Below are 25,083 nucleotides of genomic sequence, written 5' to 3'. Positions count from 1 at the left end.
TTTGTTTTGGTCCTATGATGCCCCAGGTCCGCAACATGCTAGACCTTGAGAAGGTCTAGCATGTATCTGCTACCTCTGCCTTTCGTAACCGTGCGCGTACTTAATTCATACGGGATTTTCTCCTTGTTACCTTGTCACACGCTGGATTATAGTTACTGACTGGAAACAGAGATTGCACCGGACGAGCGCTTTCGTTAGCGCGCCCATCCGCTCATTGGAGCCGTTGTCGAGAGAGGCGTAAGCATATTCCAGAATGTACACGTTATTTTGGCAACACGTTCAGCCTTCACCTTCTGTTTGGATGGTCTGAATGGTTGTGTACCTCAGGCCAACGACCGAAGTGGATAAGGGGGGGGGGGGGGCAAATTCGCAAACTTTTTCGCTTTTTCGTTCGTGAGTGCTTGTTCCTATACTGGCTGGCCGCCTACGCTAATATACATCCAGCATCGGGATTGGGCAGAAATTTGTCGTACGAATATGATCCTAGCGTAAGAGCGTTTTTGTTAATACGGGCCGGGAAGAAGTAATACGGAAGAAGTTCGCGCGGGCGCCTGTCTTGCCACTTCTCCAGATTCTTCGCCTCCTCATACTGTGCAAATGTAATTTTTCTAGATTGCCCGCAAAACTACGTTTGGGAACACAAACACCACGGAAGCCGGCGAGAGAAGCTATGTGTATATAAAGCCTTCACCTTGATCATTTGCGAAGGTGAAGGTTAGGTACAGATGGTCGTTAGGGCGGAAAGACAGGTGCACGCTGCGCGGGAATCCGACACAGCAGATGCAAAATTACGAATAGAGTAGTGCGAGTCGCCCGGTCACGTTTCGTGACGCTTATTATAGTCACGGCTTCGCGGTTCGTACGAAATGCAGAAGCGCAAGGTACATACACGATCCTTCAGGCTAAACCACTGGCTCGTGCGCTCTTAAATTTCTCATTGAGGTCGTACTTCGAGATGGGCGCATTCATTTGGGTAAATTTGGGTGCATTACTTTCCTGCTTAATTCGCCGTAAATCAGAAGTACGCTTCGACGGCCTTCGGTGCCCGACAGAAAGTGTCGTACTTGTGGGAACGAAGCAGTGGCGCCGTCTGTCGTTAGCGAGAGGAACCGTGGGCAACTGATGACACACGACGAGCATAGAGTTAGTATACTAAATCTAGAGTGTAAGCTGAGCGAGAAAAAACGGCAACCGCAACAGGCGCCGCCATGTTGGGGCGACGTATTTTTGTATAAAGCTAAATAATTTCAAAATATTATGCAAAAACAAACACTAACACCTAGCACGTACGTATGGACATCGTGCAAAGATCATTCCGTATATTTTTCAAAAAGATCGGATGGCTACTGAGAAAAGTTTGAAGTATAATTTACTGTTCGTGAAAGGATGCGCCCGCAAGCGCCTGAACTAGATGGCAGGGAGGTTCGGGATCGCGGTGACTGCGTGTCTCGCCTGAATCGCACCTCGTCGTCTGCGCCTGCATTCCTGCACAAAGTATATACCACCATGGCGGCGCCTTTGCGGTTGCTAATTTCAATGCATGGCCGCAATGGGGAGCTTTTCCTTTAGAGCTGTTTATATTAACTCTACGACGACAAGCGCCTCGTTGCGTCGTCACAGTGCTAATCACAGAACTTAAGAAATTTCCTACATAGGGGGGCACCTCTTTCCAAAGGTCAATCCTAACATTCTGAAAATACACGCCAAATAACACGGCGCTAGCTTCCTTGGTGGACTCATTGATGTTTTCGTCGACATTTGGTACGGACATTCTCCACCACTTCTATAGTCGCAGTCACTTCGCTGTAGGAAAGCGGGCTTGTAGAGAAACACACTTCAATTGCTCGTCTATTATGAGGTTTGGGGCACTATAACGTAAAGCTATTCCAAACAGTTTCTATTACAATTCGGCAGTCAGCCCTCCACGATTGGTCAAAAACATTTTCGGGCCACTCCCACACTTCACCTGTCTATCAGGTGATGTCACGGAAGCAGCGAAGACTCTTCATACACAGACCTGTACACCAGACCTGTGCACATTGATTATAAGAGCAGACATTTGGGTGAGTTGGTACAGATACATGATGGAAATAAACAGCGTAGCTTTTTACGCTGACCGATAAGCACTTAATTGTGTGTGTCTTCCTGTTCTACGGTCTGCGTAAAAGTTGCGCTTTTTATTTCCATCACACTGATCGTGCATGATTAGACCGAACAAAAGAAAAATAATTATTTCTGGTTCGAAGCCCTTTTCACCATTGCTCTGCTACTGGTTAAAAGTTTTCGGCAGCGCCCACTTCGCCTGTCTGTCACGCGAGGTCACAAAACCGCGACAACTTACCGCGTCAAAGTGACGTGTACGCGTTCAAGATGCATTGATATGCCGAACGAAACTGAATTTGTTTCTGAATAGCCGGAGACTGCCCCGTTAAAAATGAATAGACGATGGCTGCCCAACGATCGCTCTGGCATTGGCTATATTCGGAGCTGCAGGGGAACAAATATTTATTTGCGCACAATAAAAAAATTTGCGTGTCAGTATAACGTTATCAAGCCCTTTCGGCACATATACGACATCACTCTGCCAACTCTTCTTCACTGAGGATTCGGTTCAGCGGCATTTTTAACCTTCCGTTGCACACCGCCGCGTGTTTTGACCAGCAACCGCAAGCTAAGTAAGGGGAAGCGGACCAATCGCAGACGCCGGCACTGCCCTCCTCATCCGGTTATCTACATTTACTGTGCTGGCTGGGCCCCATCGAAACCCTCTCCACTGCTGCGTGCTCCTCGCCTCTTGTCAGCCACTAAGATAAAATAAACGGCTCAATGTAGGCAATTCTATTCTCTTTCAAAGCGAACAAAATGACCTCAACAAAGAACAACGCTGCGGGTTACAGCCCGATACTTGCGTCGGTGGTTACGTAAATTTGACGTCAGGATACTGAAATAAAGATAGATTGGAATAGTGTTACGTTATAGGGCCCGTGGTCTACAATATCTCGCTTTCCTGCGTAAGGTGGGTCAAACGGGCAGCTCAGTCAGTAACACAGGGAGGAAGCACATGACGTCACGCATTTCGCCATTTAATTGGGCTACTTGGGCTATACTTGGACCTAGGTAATTGATTATTGGTGAAGGAGGACTACATTTCATGCTATGATAAAACAAAACGCTCAACCTAGCAGGTTTTGAGAACTCTTCCTTCACAAAATGACTTAAATATGAGAAAAAAAGCTTTGAAAATATGAATAGACGGGGTACATTCAACCCTCTCCTTAACTCGAAATTCGTGTCAGTAAAAGACGACGCTTCAGCCGGTCTCGAAAACATGCGCTAAATTTTTTTGGAAGGAAATTGACGCTGCAACGGGCCTCGTTGTCAGGACAACAGCAGGAGAGGACGAGAGTTAAGTGTTCGAATGCCGCTCTCTTGGCAGCCGTTGCGGTGTGTGCTACAGTGTACGGGACAGGCATGACTGGCTATACTATATTCTGACTTCGCTTACCGGATCTAAACGTAAAAAAAAAACAAAAAAAAAAACAACAACAACAACAAGATCGGACTCGAGAGGTGTCTGGAGCGAATTGTTCGAAAAGATTTAGGAGATGTTGGGTCCATCTCTTGTTCCACCCATGATGATCACTTCACGTCTCCCATCTTCCTGTTAACATTTGTCTGCTAAGGAAAAGAACAGTCAAGGTACGCGGAACCGACTGTTCTCTGGGAATGAAGAGTGTATACTGCCGGATGACTGATGGTAACGGCATGCAGCTTTGGGTGAGACGATGAGCTTTATATAGCCAATGAAGGAAAATGGAAATGAAACATTAAGAAAATATAACTTGCCACCAGTATAGAAGCCGAATCCATAACCTCCGTATGACGAGTGCGGACTTCTGCAAATTATTCCATTGTGACGGTTGTCCCGCCGTCCACTTTTCTGGGTAATTATGTAAACGTATCTACAACCTAGCCCTGGGAGTGTTATCCAGCGCCACCCCTGCCTTATATATATAGTCGAATATGAGAGAGGGAGTGAAAAAAAAGGGAAAGTGAGGAAGTTAAACGGGCGCACGTCCGGTTTGCTACCCCATGTACACTGAGGATAAACAGCCGAAAAGAGAGATAGAAGGCAGGCTTTATAAATTTATAAAATGTATGTCCATTAAGTCGTAGAGGTCAGGTAGACTTCGTGATCTTAGGAGCAGCAGCTATAGTCGTATGCTACGTACCTCAACCCATCATGGCTCCCAGATAAGAGACCCTCGCCGTGTATTGATCAAGAGGATACGTGGAAACCTATGGCCTGTATTTTTAGTATGTACCCGGCTTCATGATTAGTCAGTCGCCCTTAAAATCCTTCCCTCGTCTCAGGGTAGCAAACCAGACGTACGTCTATTTGGCCTCCCCGCCCTTTTCCTTTCCCTTCTCTCTGCCTTGTTTCCCACTTACCGGCCTCTTTCTTTTTAGCCTGATGACGGTTGACAGACCGCCGGCAAGATAAAACAGTTTGCGAGATCAACGGGACAAAGCGAGATCGTTGAAATCGGTGAAATGGTGCAAGAACTCGGCCAAGACGTAGCTAACGGCGCCTATAACAATTTCACATTCATTTGTAGTTTCCTTTGCTGAAAAGAAAAATTTACAGAAAAAGCTGTCAACCCGCATGCAAGGGATAACGCTAACGGGCGACGGCCCCGACTTCGTTACGCAGTATAATCTCATAACCACCAGTAAGAAACCAAGAACTCACGCGTGCACAGTTCACGAGTTGGTTGCAGGATCGACTCACCAGGAAAAACAAACAGCGTGCGTGTCATCTTGAAGAGAGCACATGTTGATCGGTTAGCTGTTGCTGTGTCTCCGTGGTCTAGAGCAGCGCTCGAGAGCTTGTCTGTCCCTTCAACCCCATGATTACACGACAAGCGTGAAATCGAGGCGGTGGCGGCGGCGTATTGTAAACACTCCGGGCCCTTATGCAGACACTCCCCTCTCGATCGTGGCTTGATCGAACGCACGTGGTGAGACCAGAGATATACGCTTGTCCCCAAGAGGTGCACGCGAGCTAACACAAGACGCGACAATGCGACGAGATACCCTGCAGGAATATCTCGCGGCCGGGACACGAGCCAGGAATAGTACGCGCTATACAACGCGCCGAGTCGATCGCGCATATATTCAGGTAAGTTCGGCGATGACGGGGCGCACAGGCACGCGCGCGCATCGACACAATTGCGCGCTCAACATTGCGACGCGCCTTGAACGCCGCGACTGACATTGAGCAATAACGGGGCACTGGAGCCCTGGATGACGGGCTTCCTGCCGGAGGTGCCGAAACTCCTTTCGGTGGAGTGCTGAGACCGAGCTCCGGCGTAGCGCCGCTCTTTCTCTCTTCGCTCTTCTCCTTTTTTTTTTTTTTTTCCCCGCCAAGTTGTCGCGTCAGAATAGAGCCATGGCGGGCGAAACAATGCGGATGTCTGCGCTCAATTGGGATTAATACCGACCGTCCGGAGTCAGGGTAAGGGTGCTTGAGAGCTAGACGTTCTGTCAAGTAGACCATATAGAGTTGGTGGATGCAGCCGTATTGCGCGTCGACAACTCGGGCGCGGCCGGGGCTTGCTGCAGCTCTGGCTGTCACCATGCGTCGCAGCTGCGTGACGAGGAGGGCCAGCTGATGCATGGCATTGTAGGAACCAGCTAATTGTCATGCTTGGCTGCAAACGTTGGGGGAAATTGCGCAGTGCTGAAGAGCTCCCTGGAGACACTCCGGCCAATCACGAGCGAGCATGCTTTCGAGCAATGGCGCGCGCGGTGTTTCATAACTGGCGTCGCCACGCAGCTATATCCTTTCTCCTCAGTAGACATAGCGACATTGCTTTTGAACGCTAATCGGTTGGCTTGGTGAGGAGCATTGTATAACTTGACGCATGTGGCACCTCTCTGAACTAATTATGCGCTAGCATCCTGCTTTCTTTCTAAGCTTAATCGGCAGATATATAACGTCAGAAAATAGGAGGCGCACTGGTGGCACAGTAGCCGGCAATTCTTACGTGGATATAGCTTGCGATCATATACCTACCTCTCCTTCCTTTTTTGCAGTCTCATTATGAACCTATTTTATGTGCACGAAGGCCTCTCCCATCGATTTCCAATTACCCCTGCATTGAGTAAACTGACCCAACCTTACGCCTGCATATTTTCTAATTTCACCACCCCACCTATAGTTCACCCCGCCATGTCTGCAGTTCTCTGCCGTCCTCGACTGCAATCCCCTACCCTTGGCATCCATTCTGCGAATCTAATAGAGCACCGGTTATCTGACATTACAGGTCCGGCCAACTCTATTTCTTCCTCTTAATGTTAATTGCGACAGCAGTATCAGCTACCCCGTTTGCTCTCTAACCCACATCGATGTCCCTATGCCTCTTAACGTTACGCCTAGCATTTTTCGTTCCATTGCTCGTTGCGCGGTCCATAACTTCTTTTCAAGCTTCTTTATTAATCTCCAAGTTTCCGCCCCGTATGTTAGTATCGGTAGAACGGAATGATTTGACTTTTTTTCCAAGGATAGCGGTAAGTAGGATAGCGGTAAGCGGCATCATTTCGCAATGCCTGCCGTATGCGCTCCAACTAATTTTCATTCTTCTGTAAGTTTTGTTCTCATGATCGGGGGTCACCTGTGACGTATTGGCCCAGATATATTTACTCTTTCACGGATTCTAGGGACTTACTGCCGATCACGAACTTTTGCTCTCTTGCTAGGTTATTCAATATTACCTTAATCTTCTCTATGTGTTTGTTGTTGCAAGTTGCAAGTTATATCCAAGTTATTTGTTGCAAGTTATATCCATCGTTGCTGAACGACAATGTCATCTTCAAATCGTAGCTTGCTGAAATATTGCCCTTTGATCCTCACGCTATAGCGTGAGGATCAAGTCCTTATTTATCTAAGAGATTGAATATTTCGTCTAAACATGCAGTGAAGAGCTTTGAAGAATAAGTATTGAAGCTCTTAGATTGGGAAGGATTACGCGGGAGGATCAACGGGGATTCAAATTTATAGGAACTCGTTCCTGAGTTTACTAGTTTACTGAATTTGCGATGCCTAGCGAGAGCATCACATTGGCAGGATTCTGGACCCATCCGCCAAGCAGAGCCTAGCGAGTACTATTTGACAGATAGAGCAGCTATCGTATCAACCCTTGGTCCTAGAGGCGCGCACAGGTCCATGCATTCTAACTTCTTAAGAGGAAAGACAGGCGGGTCACACGCAGCATTGCAAAACACCCCAAGCTTACAGCAAGTGTAACCACCGGAGCTAATAAAGCAGTCGGTAACCATCCATGAGAAGTGTTTGAACAATGTACAGATTATGCAACAAAAACACCTTACGAATGCGGAGGAGTTCATAACGGTAGTGAACTGAGAGAGTGAAAATGGAAAAAAAAAAGGTGGCATAGATATAAAGTCGGCATAGATACCAAAGTGATTAATGGAAATCCTGAATTTATCGTCTACGTTATGTACCACGTTCTTTGAGTAATCTTAATTTTTTGCTACGACAAGGGACAACTCCTTGTACAAAGCATATGAATCATCACGCTACGCGCAACAACTCATCCGTTCCATTAATTGACAATAGCAGTCGATTCTTCCGCAACACTTCTGCCAGTCAACTACCAATACAACCAAAAGGAACCACAGGGAACTTGAAGCGTTTTAATGTTGTGGAATACCTGATAACTTGATATCAGACACTTTTAGGTGAGCGTCGCGTCTGGCCTGATGCGTTCAGATTTTGCGCACACTGCAGTTCGCTGCAGGGTTGCAGCGTTGATTTCGCACTTCGGATAAGCGTGTCATAGTACGTCTCCCAGAGATACATGTAACGCGCAGTCAGCTCGACTACAAAACGACAGAGAAACCATAACGACGCACCACCCCTCTCCGTTCAATCGGTTCTGCAGAGAATCGAACGCAGCGTTCTGCCATCCGCTACCGGTAACTAACGTTGTGCGAACGCGTGGCGTTCCCCCTGAGCGGTCTTACACGTGAGGAGTAAACGCTCAGCTAAAACTCTCTATTACTTAGTTTGGAGTGTCAATTATGCGAAGGAAGGAAGTGCATAAAGCAGGATAGATCACGCGACCTAGGCAAATCAGAGGTTGTGGACTCCAACCTACAACGTCCATTGCCCTGCGTGCTTTTTCGTTGGTTTCAATAACTGCTTTACTTTTGTAGCTAGTACACTCAGCGGGCTTCTTGTGCCACTCCTTGAGCCCCGCAATTTATGTCACTCGAGAAGAAAACTCGTTTGTGAAACAATGCCCTCTCTTTAGGTTAAACTTAGGTCCCTCCACTGTCTCTCTCTCTCTCTCTCTCTCTTTGTTTGCTGGTTTGACGCAGTGTAAAGTGCCTCGCTGCCACGGCGGTATTAATGACCACGGAATCAGGGGGAGATGAGAGGGGAGGGGCGTAGGGGGTTGGGGAGAGAGAGAGTGCTCGCTTCCTGTCGTGTTCCTGTCTAGGCGCGAGCGCTGCCAGCGTCACGCGTAGTGTGGTGGTTCGGCACCGGCGCTAACTGGTGTCGCGGGGCTAGGGCCACCGACCCAGACGGCGGGAAGAAGGTCGGGGTCGCACACTCTCCGCATCCCGGATGCTCGTCTTCGCATCCGCCCCAACGACGCTGCTTCTCCTCCCCGAGTTCTTTTTACCGGCCGCACGAACAATTCCTCGTTCGGTGGCCAAAGAACAGCGCGTGGCTGCCGCCGCCGCATCGAGCTATACTATCGCAGGGTGCGTGCGATAACAAGTATACACCGCAAAACACGCCAGAAATCACACGCAGAAAAACTCTTACCGCATACAGATAAAGCATGCGTGGTGCCATGTTGCAAACCCCGGACTAATAAATAAATAAATAAATAAATAAATAAATAAATAAATAAATAAATAAATAAATAAATAAATAAATAAATAAATAAATAAATAAATAAATAAATAAATAAATAAATAAATAAAAACGCTAAGAGGAAGACAAAATTTTCGCAGGAAGAGTCGAAAAACCAAGAGTCAGGAACGACGACCAAGCGAAGGGATAACCGACGGGTCCTGAAGTAAAAAAACACGTTGCTAGAAAGAAGCATGCCATTAGGAAGGCATGAAAACGACAACAATGAGAAGTGCGAACTCATTAGGGCAGCACCTCCCTCGCTATTTGATTTCACTCCGCGTTTCTCGCGAAGGAAAAAAAAAAAACATCTGCAGACTTCAGCGAGTCCTTTGGCGCTAAGCACATTCACTGCGACTATATGTATACAGCAGGTTCTTAAAGCGGGCGCCGTTCTCGAGAACAACTTCTTTGTGACCCACACAACGTCGTTCTCGTCCGCTGCCACTTGAACTGACCTAAGCATACAAGGCTCCTAACATCACACTGAGCAGCGCCATGGACGCCGTTAAAATCGCCCAAGAGAACAACACAACGCTGGACTACATTGAAGTAAACGCCAGTAGAACGAAAAAATCCAGTTGCCAAGGGCACGCATCGCAGGAGCAAAAATATTTATGAAACGAGCCTTCCTTCCATTTAAGTAAATGTCTACAGTAATCACTCTACGGCCTAATCCATTAGTGCAGTGGGATCTTTAGCGCTAAGCTGAATTTAAGAAAAAAAATAAAAGAACGAAAAACTACCGACGCCGGAAAATTTCAAATATGTTAAAGAAAATAAAGCTGTACTTTAATAAGACGGCAAAATGAAGTGACGTCGGCAGGGTGCGAAAATTGCGCTCTCCTAAGAACAGAACGTCAGTTCGAAGTGATAGGGCCAGAGGCAGTATTTCACTTTGTTTATCCTGCTTCTGGAAGCCTCGCGCATTGGCTGTTCTGAATATATATCTCACCATGACGCCTAACTTGGATGATTTAACCGTTCCACGGCGACGAAATGTGAGAAGCCAGAAGTACGATGAAAACCAGTCGTTCGTAACAAAGGTTGGAAGAAAACATGCAAAGCTAGCCCATGTGCTAGTGCACGGTACTATACATATATTGGGAATCCTACGACCACACTGCAGTAACAACCCTCATCCGGAAATTCCGGCTGCAACCCCGTCGCGCTACCCTGTACGGCGCTGCACAACTACTTGGGCTACGTAAACAAACTCAAATAAAAATTAAAAAAAAAAACTAAACAAAAGTTCGAGGACACGCCTCAATGAGGGACATGATTTCAAGCACACAATAGAACAGCACAAAGCACATCATACTACATTAACACGTCGGATTGTCGTATCGAGCACACACAGCACGTGGACCACACGGCACAGCTGCACACAGATGAGTCTTCTTCTTCTTCTTCCTGTGGTTTTACGTGCCAAAACCAGTTCTGATTATGAGGCACGCCGTAGTGGAGGGCTCCGGATTAATTTTGATTCCATCAGATTCCAAGATTCTATCAGGATCATAACATATACGAAGTACGGAACACTGTATACACTGCACGTTTTCAATGAAATGTCCGAGTCCACATGGCCTTACTTACTAACATGTAACCACATAGACCTACGGAAACACACAGTTGCACATAATCTAATTGTCACATTATATAAAACGTTATGTATAATGACGACATGAGAGAGGGAAACAACGAATATGGTGACCGTCAGTGATTACTAAATTCGAACGGGCTTTATTGCTTACTACTTCACGCAACCAAGACTCTTGCTCAGAGATCATCCGAAATTTCGTAAAAGAAATTTATTAAATAAATCCAGAAAACGCAGAAGATTTGCACTACTCCAAGGACCTTTCTCCTCAGTGTATGGCCTTTAGCCTAGTTTTGTTCATGCAAAGAAATGAAAGCTACAACATGGACGTATTTGTGCTCTAAGCATCAAATGTGCCCATTTCAGGACAACACGGCGTCAAAGCCGAAGCTGCTCGAAGGTCTCTCGTGAACTCTCGGCAGCTCGAAATCTCGTACGTCAGCTTTCCTTGTAAAAAAATGGCTGACATCGAAAAACATTTCTTGGCTACGATGCGAAGACTGTGGGAACGGAGCTTCTACACATGTATTCGTACGCATGTAGTCTGGGCGTGTTTGGCTTTAGTTTCGGTTTCGATTTCTCCGAACTCTGATTTCTCTGAAGTGACGAAGGCAGACACAGCTACGTCGGAGTGAATTTTGGAAGCTGATCTATGTTTATAAACATCCCATATATGTATCGATTTCTGAGCGAACAAGGCAACCTGCGTCGGAGCCCCGAAGCGGCCGTATAGCTTCGGCGTGGGTGACGCGCAACCGACTCTGGCGTCGGTAGAGCCGGAGCAGGATAAGTCGGCTCGCTCAAGGCTGTTTCACAGGCTGCGACTGGAGCGAAAGAAATTGGTGCGGTCGCACGAGTCACAATGCGATTTTTTTGAGGGCTGAATTCACATGATTGCGATTTCAACAATGCGACTGATGCGACGCTCAGGGTTGCTTGCTGTCAGGTTTTGTCGCACACGCCGCATAATTCCTTTAATGTATAGAAAAAGACGAGCGCGTTATAAGATAATTGAGCTCTCTTTATTAGGACCAAATAATACGTGTGTTTTGTAATTAAAAAAAAACACCGCATATCCACGGGGTGAATGATGATGAGTGGGCGAAGCTCCGGTGGGAATCATCGGTAAACCGTGAATCTTCCGTGTAATTCGCCCAGTCTCGCCGCACTAAATCGAACGATTGACTTCCACCAATGACACGCGCCATATGTGACGTCATTCCTGTTTTATAACAGCGCCCTTCATTATAATTGCACCATCTCCCGCTTAAAGGGACGCTAGCACAAACGCGTTAGAAACGTGCAGTACTCTCTAGTAAGGGGGAGAGGCCACAGCGTCTTACGCAGCCGTTTACACATGCCGGAACGTGCACCGCGTTTGCCGACGCCATCACATGACTGCCGAGAGAGTATACCCCCCGTATTCATAAACGCTCCTCGACTTTAGCTTGACTTGCCACCGCCTTCAACGCGTTTCGAACGCGCTGCCCAAGGCGGTGGCAAGTCAAGTTCAAGTCGAGGAGCGTTTATGAATACGGGGGTAAGGCGGAGAGGCCACAGCGTCTTACACCAGCTTCTTACACGGGCCGTAACGCGCTAGCACAAACGCGTTAGAAACGCGCAGTCTTTCGTTAATGTTGGGTATTGTCATCGTGGTGCGTGTGTCCATGTGTGCTTCGTGGCGTAGTGGTTAGCGCCACGCGTTCGGAAGCGAGGGGTCCCTGGTTCGATTCCGCGCTAAGGACGCAAATTTCGTTTTTTTCCCCCATAAAAGTAGACGTGTCTACCTACTACTACTACATACTACAGAGGAGGGACAGACTCACACCCTAAGGAGCTTCGCCCCTAAAATCAGGCAAGTTTGCACTCGGTCGAGCGAAGTTTACTGACTGCTACTGCTAGGTCTGAACTTGGTTGCTGCTAGGTCCTAACTTGGTTTAACTCAACCACGCATGTAGGAATGTATTCTCGAGCGATCATTTTCGGAGGTACCTTCCCTTTCGCGACATTTCGCGTGACTAGCGCTGGACGCGTGGGCGCCTACGAGCGACAGCGTTCCTGGCATGCCACAAACGCAGGCAGGCTAACCAAGGTTGGCACAGTGCCATGCAAGAACGCTGCTGCTTGCCGACGCCGAACGCGTTGGAGGCTAGCCGCTCGATATCAATCGGCCAGCTTCGCTGTGTCTTGAACTGTGCACATGTCTTGTGGCCTTCGCCTTTTTTTAGGGGCGAAGCTCCTTAGGGTCGAGCCTTGTCCCTCGTCGCGCCGTCGTAGCCACGCTAGTACTCCCCGCTCCCGCTAGAGGCGGGAGCGGGGAGCGGGGAGTACTAGCTTTCTCTCTCGTTCGTTTCTCTTTCTCTCTCGTTCCTGACGCGCTCTCTCTCTCTCTCTCGTCCGTAGCTAGGGGTCTCCTGCTCCTCCTCTGGGTTGCCATGGCTACCACGGCTACGCACCACAAATTACGGCTGGCTTAAACAGCTTCGCTGTTAAAATGTCGCAGTTTCACCCGAAAGCGAAGCATCAATTGCGATAGCAAATTACTAGAGAGCTATACGGAGTAAGGATAGTCGTTTTATCAGCTGCATAACCTTTAGACATGCAGTAGCACCAGCAACGCGCACAACTGTTGTCGACGCAGTCGGCGTTTTGCCCGCGTTCGCACCGAACGCGCGCGGCGTTGGTGAATGTTGCCGGTGCCTCTGGGGGCGGCTCGGAGGTTTTCGACGAGATCGGAACGGGACACTCGTCTAGCAGCGTCAGAAGTCTTTACCACCTTCTCACCTCGCAACGTTTTAGGGGCGAAGCACCTTAGGGTCGAGACTTGTCCGTCCGTCCACGTTGTCCGTGCTCTTGCGTGGGCCGATCTCGGAGGTGGTGCACAGCCGCGCCAAAAAAGTGCCTCATTTCGAGATCCCATTCTAACTGAAAGCAGACGTCCTTTGCTTTACCTAAACGTGGAACGCGAAACCGCACATCAATGAATTCTTCCCCGTCACATGCACAGAAGAAGCAGAGCGTTCGGCGGGTGGTGTTGGGATGTACGTGAAATTGCCAGAGACCGCGGTGGATCTCACAACGGCGAACGCGCTGCAATAAAACTATCCGACGGAACCGTCGTCATGACAGTGTACTTGGCCCCGAATCTCTCCCGAGGCAACGTAGAAGAGTACATCGATCTAGCCATGCGCGAATACGAAACAAAGTACAAGAACAACCCCTTCGTACTTGTCGGAGACTTCAACGTAGACATCACGGACAGCGACTGGCTTGTGAAGTATATGACGTCTCGATACGCTCCACCATGCATTTCGTAAGACTGGAAACAACGAACAACCTCCAGGGGAACGTGCATAGACCTTGTCTTTGCCAACTTCAGGCTAGATCCGATCGAAGAACCATTGGCTCTACATTTCACGGACCACAAAGCAGTGATATCGAAGAGAAAACGGAATCCAAAACTCAACACGACATACGAGTTATGACAAATAAAACATTGTATATACTGTACACACGCGTTGTCCTCCTTTACATGCGCGAGTGGGCAATGTCACGGGTGATTTACGGTAAGAACGATCGCCAGTGCTTCGCCCACTCGTCATGATTCACTTCGTGGAGATGCGTGGAATTTTTATATAAATACGCATTCGGTGCCGCAGCTAAACGTCGCCTCCCCTCCCTCCCTCCCGTACCCCCACGGCCTTTCGCGCGACGGAAGAAGTCGCATTTGCTCTATATACAGGGTGTCCCAGCTATCCCGCAGCACAATTAAAAAAAAAAGAGGAAAGGCGTTACGCGTAGCAAACCTAGTGCGTATTGTTTCCAGTACAGTGGAGTAGCCGCCAGTAATTTTTTCGTTACTGAGATTTATTAGGTCATTGTAATTAATTATCTAACTCGACAAGTACTGTCCTATTTATCGAAGTGTCAAAGAGAAGATTGTAGAGCAACATGAAAAGCTCCCGATACAGCTTTCTGTTGCTAAATGCCTGCTAAGTAAATGTGTTTTTCCGAGCGTGAAAGAAGCCCGCGAATACATGCAGAATTGTCGCGCGACTGGCCGCTCGAGGCATTTTGCGTGTATTCGCAGGCTTCTTTCACGCTCGGAAAAACACATTTCTGTAGCACATATTGAGCAACAGAAAGCTATATCGGGAGTTTTTCAGGTTGCTCTACAATCTTCTCATTGACACTTTGTTAATTAGGATTTCTCAAGTTAGTTAATTAATTACAATTACGTAATTAAATCTCAGTAACCAAAAGATTACTGGCGGCTACTCCACTGTACGGGAAACAATACGCACTAGGTTTACTTCGCGTAATGCCTTTCCTCTTTTTTTAAATCGTGCTGCGTGATAGCTGGGACACCTTGTATATACGGTGATTGTAAAGGAGGAAAGAGACGCTTAATTCTGCAGCCCTTCAGGGAACACGGCCAAGCACGGCGCAGAACGCGCGTTTGCTCTCCGCCGTGCGGTCGCTCCCCGTGAAAGCGCGCCTCTCTCGCACGGCGACAATTTCATCGCCGTTGGACGTCATATGGAATCTCACGGCGACGGCGACGGCAGAAATCCGCTTTGAGTGTCCATATAATTGCTATCACAATAAAACTGTCAGCCCTTCCACTGGGATGGAGATGGAAGACCAGCGCAGCTGTACTATGGTGGGAATTATGCATTTCCAATTATGACTATTAAGATGTGATGGTGTAATTGGTTATTTGCACTATTAGAGAATGATAAATATATATGATCCGGTGCACGGTGTAAGAAGATAGGTGCTCCGACGGCGCGCCCGCGCTAGGGCGAGAGAGCGGCCACTTCCTGTGACCGGAAGTGAGCGCCGCCGCTAGGGGCAGCACGTGTTCAGGAGGCCTTGCAGCAACGGCACAAGAGTGGATAATTTACGACCTCCGTCAGCATTTAAACACCCATACCCAAAGATATGCAATTTTTTCGTTATTTAGACGCCAAATCCTGAGCAGGTAGAAGGTTTCATGCCACTTACAGTCAAAATACCGTCATTTCGAACACGAGAGAGACGCGTCGTCTGTTCGAGCAGACGGCGCGCTGCGCTTACCCCTGCTCGCCGCGTCGGAGTCAATCGGAATGTCGGCAGAAATATAAAGGGACGTTCCTCCAACCAAGTACAGTCGTTTTAAGCTGGCGAACGACATATATTCATCGAAATAAAGCGCTTCTGCCGCGCGTGCCCATAAATGCACCAGCAAAGCGAGTGAAAAAGTGGCCCCCAGAACAGGTGCTGCCCCTTGCGGCAGCGGCGTGCGTAGAGTCACACTAAGTGGCCGCGCCTCGCGCCGCCATCGGATCACCTTCTTTTTTGCACCGTCATCCGGTGTTTTTAATTTATTTAGTGACCACAGGGACTATGGCCTTATGGTCGCTACGGTACACCGCCGGTGTACGGCAAATGTTGGCACGTTCTTCATAAACACGTCACCAACACCGCGCTCGTTCGGTGCGAACGCGGGCAAAACGTCGCCGCCGTGGACAACAGTTATGCGGGTTGTTTGTATGACCACACACAAACGCTGTCAAAACGCTGGCTACGTGACGTAACGGATAAACGCCGTTGTCAACACTGTGTGAATGAAGCCTGATTAGGGAGAGGCAGGCGAGATCCCAGAGAAAGTCGGCGGCACAGGCGGCAGAGGCCTGCAGGGCTGCGCGCATGCGCCGCAGTGGGAGAGCAGGCACGCACACGCAGTCTAGGGTGCCTCGATGCCCTCCTCGCCCACCGCTCCCCTTCCACTGGGAAGTCGCGTTTGCTCTCCGCCGTGCGTTCGCTCCCCGTGAAAGCGCGCGTCCCTCGCCCTTTCGCGCTTTCACTCGCACATACAGCGTACGGCCAATGAGAGTTTTTTTCTATGGCCGAACGCGACCATCGAAGAGTGAGCCCTTAACAACTTCGCTGTAAAAATGCTCGAGCCAATGAGTTCTTTTCTACACGCGGACACGACCATCGGAGACTGAGCCCTTAACAGCTGCGCTGTAATAACTAAACATAGCAGAAAAGGAACAGGAAGTAAGCGATCGGTGTCTTGTTAATGAATATGGAGATAAACGAGCAGAATGCCCTGAAGAGGTCGAGATATATAGCCACACAGAAATATTCAATTGTAGTCGTTATATTTCGCGCGACGGCGCAGTGAAGTGGTCCTAAAAAATCAGTGGCGATTTAACGGTAATTACGGGATAAATGCGTTAGCATTACGTCGCTCCTCCTTGACGTCCCGGATCCATGATTCAAATCGCGTTCGCCACATTGCGAAGTGTTGTTCAGAAGCTCACTCAACACACGTCCTGCCTCTGACGAGCGAAAGCGAAGTCTGACTGACGGTGGTCCGGAGCAGACCACCGACCACGCCAGCTGCACGCCAGCTCCACCCACCCACACTTTATTACACTTTAAAAACAAATTAAAAGAGAAACCGCTATGCCTACCTGTCTACCAAAGGGCTAAATAAGTGCAATAGAAGAAGCAGCACGAGAGCATATTTATGCCCATAATGTAAAACGCCCTAGAGAGCATTTGAGGCATTGGAAATAAATAAATAGCACCTAAGCCATTTTGGTCAGTTGTGAATGCGAAAGTATTAATGTGCACTTGAGCGCCGATGAGCCATCGTTCGAGTTGTAAGCTCCTTGCGGGCAATTGCGAGCGCTTTGAGACGTTTGGCGCGTTTCAATTGATTTGGCCTTACCGAGGCGCATTAAGAACGCAGGCGGGAGCTTGCGCGTACAAGGAACTCGCGGATAACACAGGCTTCCGAGTGCGAGGGTGACGTGGCGTTGCGTTGCGGCGATGTCCTCTCCCCTCGCGCAACACCTGGCGCGCTATCGCGGTAGCAGTTCGCCCGCTCTTCTCCGTCGAGGCGCGCTCGTGACGTGGTGTTGCAGCCAATGGGAATTTAGGTGCCGTTTCGCTCATCCAGACGACAAACACCGGCTTTTTCATTCAATGGGCATTTGACGCTTTCGCATCAATAAATAAATTGCGAGCGCCAATTGTGGAATACATTGTTTTCACATGTACGTAATCCATAATTGTCACGTACATGTCACATGTACATATTTATCATTGTCCTCTTTCCTTTTCATGCTTACGTTTCGTCAAACGCGCGTTTTCAAAATACGGAGTTCGGGCGGTCTTCGTCTCAGTACATAAAAAAAAGTTGATTTATAAATTTTGCTTCCTTTTTGTAAATATATTTGATTATAAGTTATTCGCAGGGAACGAAACCCTTCATTGAGACTAGTTATGCAGCATGTGTCCCGGCTATTTGAAGAAATGTTTTATTAGGAACGTGTAGTTGGCCAGAGCCACTGCTCGGATTCTGCAAAATGCATGTATACCGAAAATACAATGCAATGAATTTCATCTCATTAGGAAGCACAAGGACGAAGATTCTAGTTGGTGTATAATCGAATTGTGAATGCGAGTATTATCATTCGAATCACACAGGTCACTATCAGCCGTTCCTCTGTGAATATGTTCTCACATAACAGCTTTGAGCTCTGAATTCACTTAACATTTCTGAAAATCCTTAAAGCCGTTGTTTACATCGAATCAAAACGGTAAGTTCCCACCAGCGCGCGAGCCCGTACACCGAAAGTGCAGTGCAGTTCTTACTTCAGAAGTGTTATACCATCACCCTTTCTGTGTACGTCTACTGGTTAGTTGGTCGTAAACTGTTCGATTAATTGATGGATCCATTACGTCGTCAGATTAAGTACGTTCTACATTATCTTTTGTTACAGCAGCAAGCGAGGAAGTTTCGAACCATGGCTTGATTAGTCAACTATACTGCTTGGCAGGCTATGGACACACTAGTGGAAAGCAGGCGCCCCTCGCAACCAGTTCTACAAGCGCGGGAGCTGCGTATTGTTACTTGGCAACGCGTTGCCAGGCAACGCCTCCTTGCCGGCACAAATCTTTCTTATGTGAGAAACCAACTACCGCAGCATTTCGACTGTTCTTTTGTGACATTTACTTCCTTCCTGAACGTATTCTCCTTGGAGTATCAGGACGATCACCGGATATTAAGAAACAGGAAAAGAGACGTGCAGAGGGCGGGGGGTTACATGCAAACAAGCTACCACCCACACATTTCATGCTGCTACGAAACAAAACCGTCAGGTACAACCTATGCATCCTTCCTTGTGTAGGCTTGGTATTGTTATATTATGTATCATTAGGGTTATGAGTGTGGTATGTGTAAACAATCAGGGAAGGGTGCATCGGGAGGGGCGGATAGACGGCTCTAAGGTAACCCATCTTGCCTTTTGTCTACTGATATTGAAAAAAAAAACATATTTGCCTTAGCTGTCTGCGTTTCGACAATAGAGCGTGGACAATATCGGCGACGGTGCTACGCATTTATTTCTGCCAATGTCTCGGAGCTGGCCCATAGAGTGTTATTCGATCGTTATGAACCAGTCAGCGAGTTCCCGGGTTCACCTTGACAGTTTCGAGGAAAGCCTTGCTGCTCCTGAAGATAACATATACGCTAACGACCAGCAGGCTGACGACGTTGTGGGCTGCTGGAGCTGTCCACAGTAACTCTTAACAACGTCTCCCGATACTTGGATCACATACAGGTCAGCTGTTGTGGCTAGAGTCGCATGGCACCCCCAACGTACCATACATGGATCGGCACGAAAGTAGCAATATGGACATATGGGCGCTATTTTTATCCAACGTGTGAATGCCGCATGCTGTATGGTAATATGATTGGCGCGACCATGCGTTCCTTCACAGTATTCGTGATAATGTCGAAAGCACAATGCATTTGAAATTCAATAACCAGCGGTAATGACCTCCATTTCTCCTCTATTTCCGCTAACCAAATTTCACGCAAGGTGTTGCACGTAAAGCGACATTTGGTTTAACCGCTGGAACGCTACGAGTTCTACATTACATGCAGGCTTGCTCCCCTTGAAACAGCCCCACGATTCACCAAATTCTCTTCTTCATTATGTGATTACCAAGGATCTTTATGTGCACTAATCTGTGTGATCAGAGACGGAATAAAGCCGTCTGTGATGCGTTAAAGAAACCAGAGTTCGCCTTCATCTCTACAGGTTCTTATTGAGTAAGCGATTACGGAGTCTTGAATGCGAATATATTTTAACGCGCTTCACTTCTAAAAGTGTTCGCTCAAAGTCTTTTTCCCACTTCATTCAATAAATTATTACTAGAGCACGACGAGTGAATCAGCGTCGAACACCGTAAAACTTGAAGTGTAATGGTCGCCGACATAATACGCCTCACACATTAGGTGTGCGTAAAGGTCAACGGAAGGGCGCAGTGGAACTTAAGTGGTTATCTGCTGCCACAACTGCACCACTTGGCTGTTTTCCATGAGGCTAACAAGACTCGGCACTGCATGGAACACGTCATGCGGAGGCTGTGCGACCGGCTCGCCCCAGCAACATGTTTCGTGTTCCACTTCATCGTCTCTTTCGATTATCACGAATGTGAAGATACATTGAGCCCTCCACTGCAGTCTAATGTGGTCACCACATTGTCCATGTGCCTTCTTCACGGTTACCTTATTTCCGTATATCTGATGTAATGTCTATATATATATATATATATATATATATATATATATATAGTGTACTTGCGAAAATAAAATCTAGTTGGAAATTCTGCGCCCTGTCTGTGTCACTTTCACTTCCTCGTCTAGTTTCTCGTCAATTCGCGCTGCAAAACGATCTACGTGAACCAAAGTCAACTAGCCCACAAACAATGATTACGTATGTCGACTATAATCTAACATGGTTACGTGCAACTAACATCAAACGTACGCTTCCCAGGCAAGGCGTTTGTTGAAATTGTGCGGTTTAACGTACCAAATCTGCATGGATGGATGGATGCTATGAGCGTACGTACCCTTTGAAACGGTGCGGTGGGTGGCGCCACCAAACTCTTGTTCTTATTTTGCTTAATGTCCTACCCATCTCTAACACACACAGCACACGCGCACACGCACACACGCGCACACGCACCGCGCGCGCACACCACACAAACCAAACACACACACACAATCACACACACAACCCCACACACCCACACCAACACCACACACGCACGCACGGCACGCACCACGCACGCACCACGCACGCACGCACGCACGCACACACGCACACACACACCACACACACCACACCACACAGCCACAACACCACAACAGCACACACACAACAACACACACACACACACAACACACACACACAACAACACACAACACACACACACACACAACACACCATACACACACACACACACACACCACACACACACCACACACACCACACACACACACACACACACACACACACACCACACACACACACACACACACACACACACACACCACACACGCACCACGCAACACGCACACGCACACACACACACACACACACACACACACACACACACCACACACACACACACACACACACAAATAATTCCCAGCATCATACTTTTTGAACCATTATTAGTAACTTTGTTTTTCCATTGTTTGTGGTTTCCCTACTTTTCTGCCACCAAACCTCCAATTGTATTTTACTAATCTTTATTGCGGACATGTTCACTATTCTCCTGCTATCCCTGAACCCAAGGGTTTCAAGGAGGCCAGGGGAGCCTAAACCAACAGCTGCGTAGATATCATCTTCATCAACATCAGCCTATATTTTGTGTCCACTGCAGGACGAAGGCCTCTCCCTGCGATCTCCAATTACCCCTGTCTTGCGCTAGCGTATTCCAACTTGCGCCTGCAAATTTCCTAACTTCATCACCCTACCTAGGTATCCATTCTGTAACTCTAATGGTCCACGGGTTAGCCATCCTACGCATTACATGGCCTGCCCAGCTCCATTTTTCTCTCTTAATGTCAATTAGAATATCGGCTATCCCCGTTTTCTCTCTGATCCACACCGCTCTCTTCATATCTCTTAACGTTAGGCCTAACATTTTTCGTTCCATCGCTTTTTTTACTTTATATATATGCTATATATATATTATATATCTTATTAGAATGTGAAGTTATCTTTAAGGACCGCACAAAGATATCTTCACATTCTAATAAAACATTTTCCAACGTTTCCCTATCTATAGCTTTACCTCAGCAAGCCCCTGCTTCCTCTTCCTTGGCGTACCTCGCCTTATAACTACGCGTTCGAAAGCATCCTGACCTCGCTTCGGAAAGTAAAGAGCTTCCCTTTGAGTTATCTTAATGTTGTGCACAGCAGGCTATGACGCGCGCCGCAGCGAAGGTATTCAGATGAATTTAGACCACATGGTGTTTTTCGACGTGCACCTGGAGCACGGCGCGCAAACGTTTTTGCATTCCGTCCCCATATGAAATTGCAGCGGCAGGGATTCGAACCAGCGACCTCGCGTTCAGTAACAGAACGTTACAGTCGCCGATCCAAGGCGGCGGGTGTTTTACCACCGTGCTCGATGTCACGATTCATTATTCTGATTCATTATTCTGTGGTCGAAAGGCCATAATATCATTAATTATTTTTCTTTCTTCATATTAAGCGGCTACAAGATTCGCAGTGCGTATACATTTTTTTTTTTTTTTTGCGTCGCGAGCGTGGTTGCGTCATTAAGAAAGCAGACTGCGCAGGGGTGCTGTCGGCTCGAAGAGCACTGCGACGGTAGAAAGAGAGACAGAAGAAAGGGGAAAGGCAGGGAGGTTAACCAGATGGGAAGATCCGGTACTCATAAGGGTCATGGAGTTCATCGGAATGTTAGAGCCAAAAGCAAGCTGTGGGACGGGGTTCACGAGGATGCTACAGAATCTGCAGGGTACGTGCTGCGACGGTGTGTGGCGCCAACACGAAACGAATACAAAATGAGGCGAACTTACTCCATTGAAAGCTTCTTGGAAAAGAGGCGATGGATGACTTCCTTTGGTACCATTGTCGACATGGCGACGAATTGCAGCGGACTTCAAAAAATGTATGTATTCCGATCGCGCACCAGAACAGCTTGGCGGGGGCAGATAAATCCGGATTCCGAATCGTACTGCACGTCGCACAAGTCGCGAGCTTCGTGCTAACGCACGTCGCCGAATGAGCAGAAAAAAATCACAGATCAGGGGCTGCTGAAAGAACTGTTGGTCTCAATCACTTTGCACACGACTGTTGTCACAAATCGGCATACACAAAGCTGAAGCTTCATGTAAAATCGATGCCCGATTAAACAGCACAATTAAGAGCGGCAGCGCTCTACGCGAATCAGTGAAATGTGTGATCCAAGTGCACGCGAAGGCACGGTTCATTCAACCAGGAAACGTGGCTGGCCTTGGGTTGCACAAGCTGTTCTTGCCGAAGTCGATCCACTATCGCACTGTGTCGTAGAACCTTTCACTGAGCACACAAGTGACGCCAAAACTTTGGGCAGCTGAAGGTGAAGGACACGGTGTTCCCTGTGCGTGCAACAACGTGAGGTGACGCAGTCACTGGCACAATCGTCAGCAGACCGATGACTGATACGTCGCTGCCGAGGTCTACTAAGGCCACTGCCTACTTGAAAACAGTGCGTCAGACGAATACACGATAGGCTCAGATTTGAAGGACTGCTTCGAATATCAGGTTGGAGGCGCGTGCGCGCCCTGAAATTTGCTGCTTAGGCTTCTCTCTGTTCTCGACGTGGCCAGTCAGACAACGGCCAGAAGGAAGAGCCGGAGAGAATTGGAAGAGAGGAAGGGGCGGACCTCGGTTCGTCTATATTGCTGGGCGCTCTCTCGCCGTCTACTTGCTGGAAGGGGGCAGCGTTCCGGATCGGCGTAGGGGTGCAGAGTAAACGAGCCCCGATTGCCGCTGTAAATTGGAGACGCCGCGCTTTTCCTTTCGCAGGCAGCAGCAGAGGCAGCAGCGGCGGCGGCAGCCGATAGCGCACCACCGGGTTCTTGTCTTTTGCCGGGACGTCGTCGCCGGCTTGCAACGAACTGACTGCACTCTGCCCGGCGACGTCCCCGTGGAACGCGGATCCGATGCGGCAGAGTCCGATCTGTTCTGGCTGGCTGTAGTGGCGAAGCGTATCAGGAGGGAGAGAGAGAAGAAGAAGAAAAAAAAAAAGAGTCAGTCCTTCTGGGGTTTCTCTGGTTTCCTTCCCAGAACAACCACCGCAGCTCTCCGCTTCTGCAGCGTCCTTCTCACTTTCTCGTGTTTTCTTATTTCTTTCGCTTTACTGCAGTTTTTGCTTCGTTTTTTTTTTTTCTTACCACCCTTCACGTACGTTCGCGTGTGCCACGCGCTCAAGCGTCCTCCTCCGGCTTCGTCGACTCCATCACCGTAGTGTACGCAAGTCTGATCACGTGTCCTTTCTTTCCCTCCCGCTCGCTTTCGTTTCTGTATGTTTCTTCCCCTCTGAATCTCGGGTTTCTTTCTTTTCCTAACTTATTTTTCTTCTAGAAGGGGGCGAGAGATGCTTTCAGAAGATTTCAACGCCGAGTGCCCCGTCGACGTTTCACTCACTTTCCCAGCCTTCCCCCTCGTCATGTGACACGCATGAGCGGGTTGTGCATAAATTGAGCGCCCCGTGGCTTTTCCCTTCCCGCGCAATGTGGGGCAGCACATCTTGTCGAGACTGAGCCGAGCGACTCAACATGCAGGTCCACTCGTTCCTGCTTAACGCGTGTGCTGCGCGCGTAGTGGTACACAACGTTCGCGGAATGTTTCACTTCGTGGACACGACATGACGCATAAGAAACAGATGTGGAAGTTTAGCGCGTGACCGCGCTGCGCGATGCCATCATATCTTACGCACGCGGCAAGTCGCGGCAGGCGCAAGCGAGGCAGAGGGCGTTGACACTGTCCGCAGAATGGAGGTCTTCACAAGAAACACCGAGGAAGGCCAGGAAAGAAACAGAAAGTACCACTAACTTGTCACGTGCACCGCCACACGTCGTCAACTACATTGATATACGTTGTTTTTCCTAAACGACCGTAGCACGTGCTGCAGTTTGGTTTTCAGCACTTGGTTTCCGGCGCACCTGTGCCCCGTATTGTTGGGCTTACGAAGCTCGGAAATATGCAGGCACCGCGCAATTGCATTGGAAGCGATTCAAAGACCACGCGGATGTCATTATGTCTTGAGATAGCGTGAAGCAAGCACTGAAATAATTTTCAAATGTTAACGCTTGCAGCGAAGAGAAAGACTGCGCTCTAGGTGCAAGGTCTGGCTGGCCGAGACGGCCGCGAGGGCTCATGGTTCGCGACAGTCCGAGCCAGGCCGGTCTTAACGAAATACAAACCATCAGCTTTTTCAAGTGATGCTTGTATTGCGTTGCATATTTTGGCAACGGCGTAGTCACGCAAAAAGTCATGTGTGGCACATACCCGCATTGGATACGCGGGTATGAGCCAGGGATATGGGGGTATGAGCCAGGGACAAGAAATAAAGAAAGAAAAAAAAGAAAGAAGGAATGAAGGAAGGAAAGAGCATGTGCGGGAAAGCTGCCCGGAGCCGGATCAAGTGACGCGCGCGACCA

General features: G+C 48.4%; 1 protein-coding gene across 5 annotated transcripts in view; it reads right to left on the bottom strand.

Annotated features, from left to right (window-relative positions):
- The window catches only part of LOC119441714 (serine/threonine-protein kinase OSR1-like), a 230,247-nt gene that overhangs the window by 129,849 nt on the left and 75,315 nt on the right, over positions 1-25,083 (bottom strand). Inside the window, exon 1 of one of the 5 annotated variants that reach the window (XM_037706314.2) lies at positions 22,456-22,740. The exons of 3 other annotated variants lie outside the window; for them this stretch is intronic. In XM_037706314.2, coding sequence (XP_037562242.1) covers positions 22,456-22,517 — 62 coding nt within the window. In that variant the 5' untranslated portion in view covers positions 22,518-22,740. Of the gene's footprint in view, positions 1-22,455; positions 22,741-25,083 lie in introns of those variants that run through there. One more of the 5 variants, XM_037706308.2, reaches the window with a different exon arrangement.

Source organism: Dermacentor silvarum, chromosome 2 (genome assembly GCF_013339745.2).
Source record: "Dermacentor silvarum isolate Dsil-2018 chromosome 2, BIME_Dsil_1.4, whole genome shotgun sequence".
Taxonomy (NCBI): Eukaryota; Metazoa; Arthropoda; class Arachnida; order Ixodida; family Ixodidae; genus Dermacentor; species Dermacentor silvarum.
This window is presented reverse-complemented; position numbering and strand designations above follow the sequence as displayed.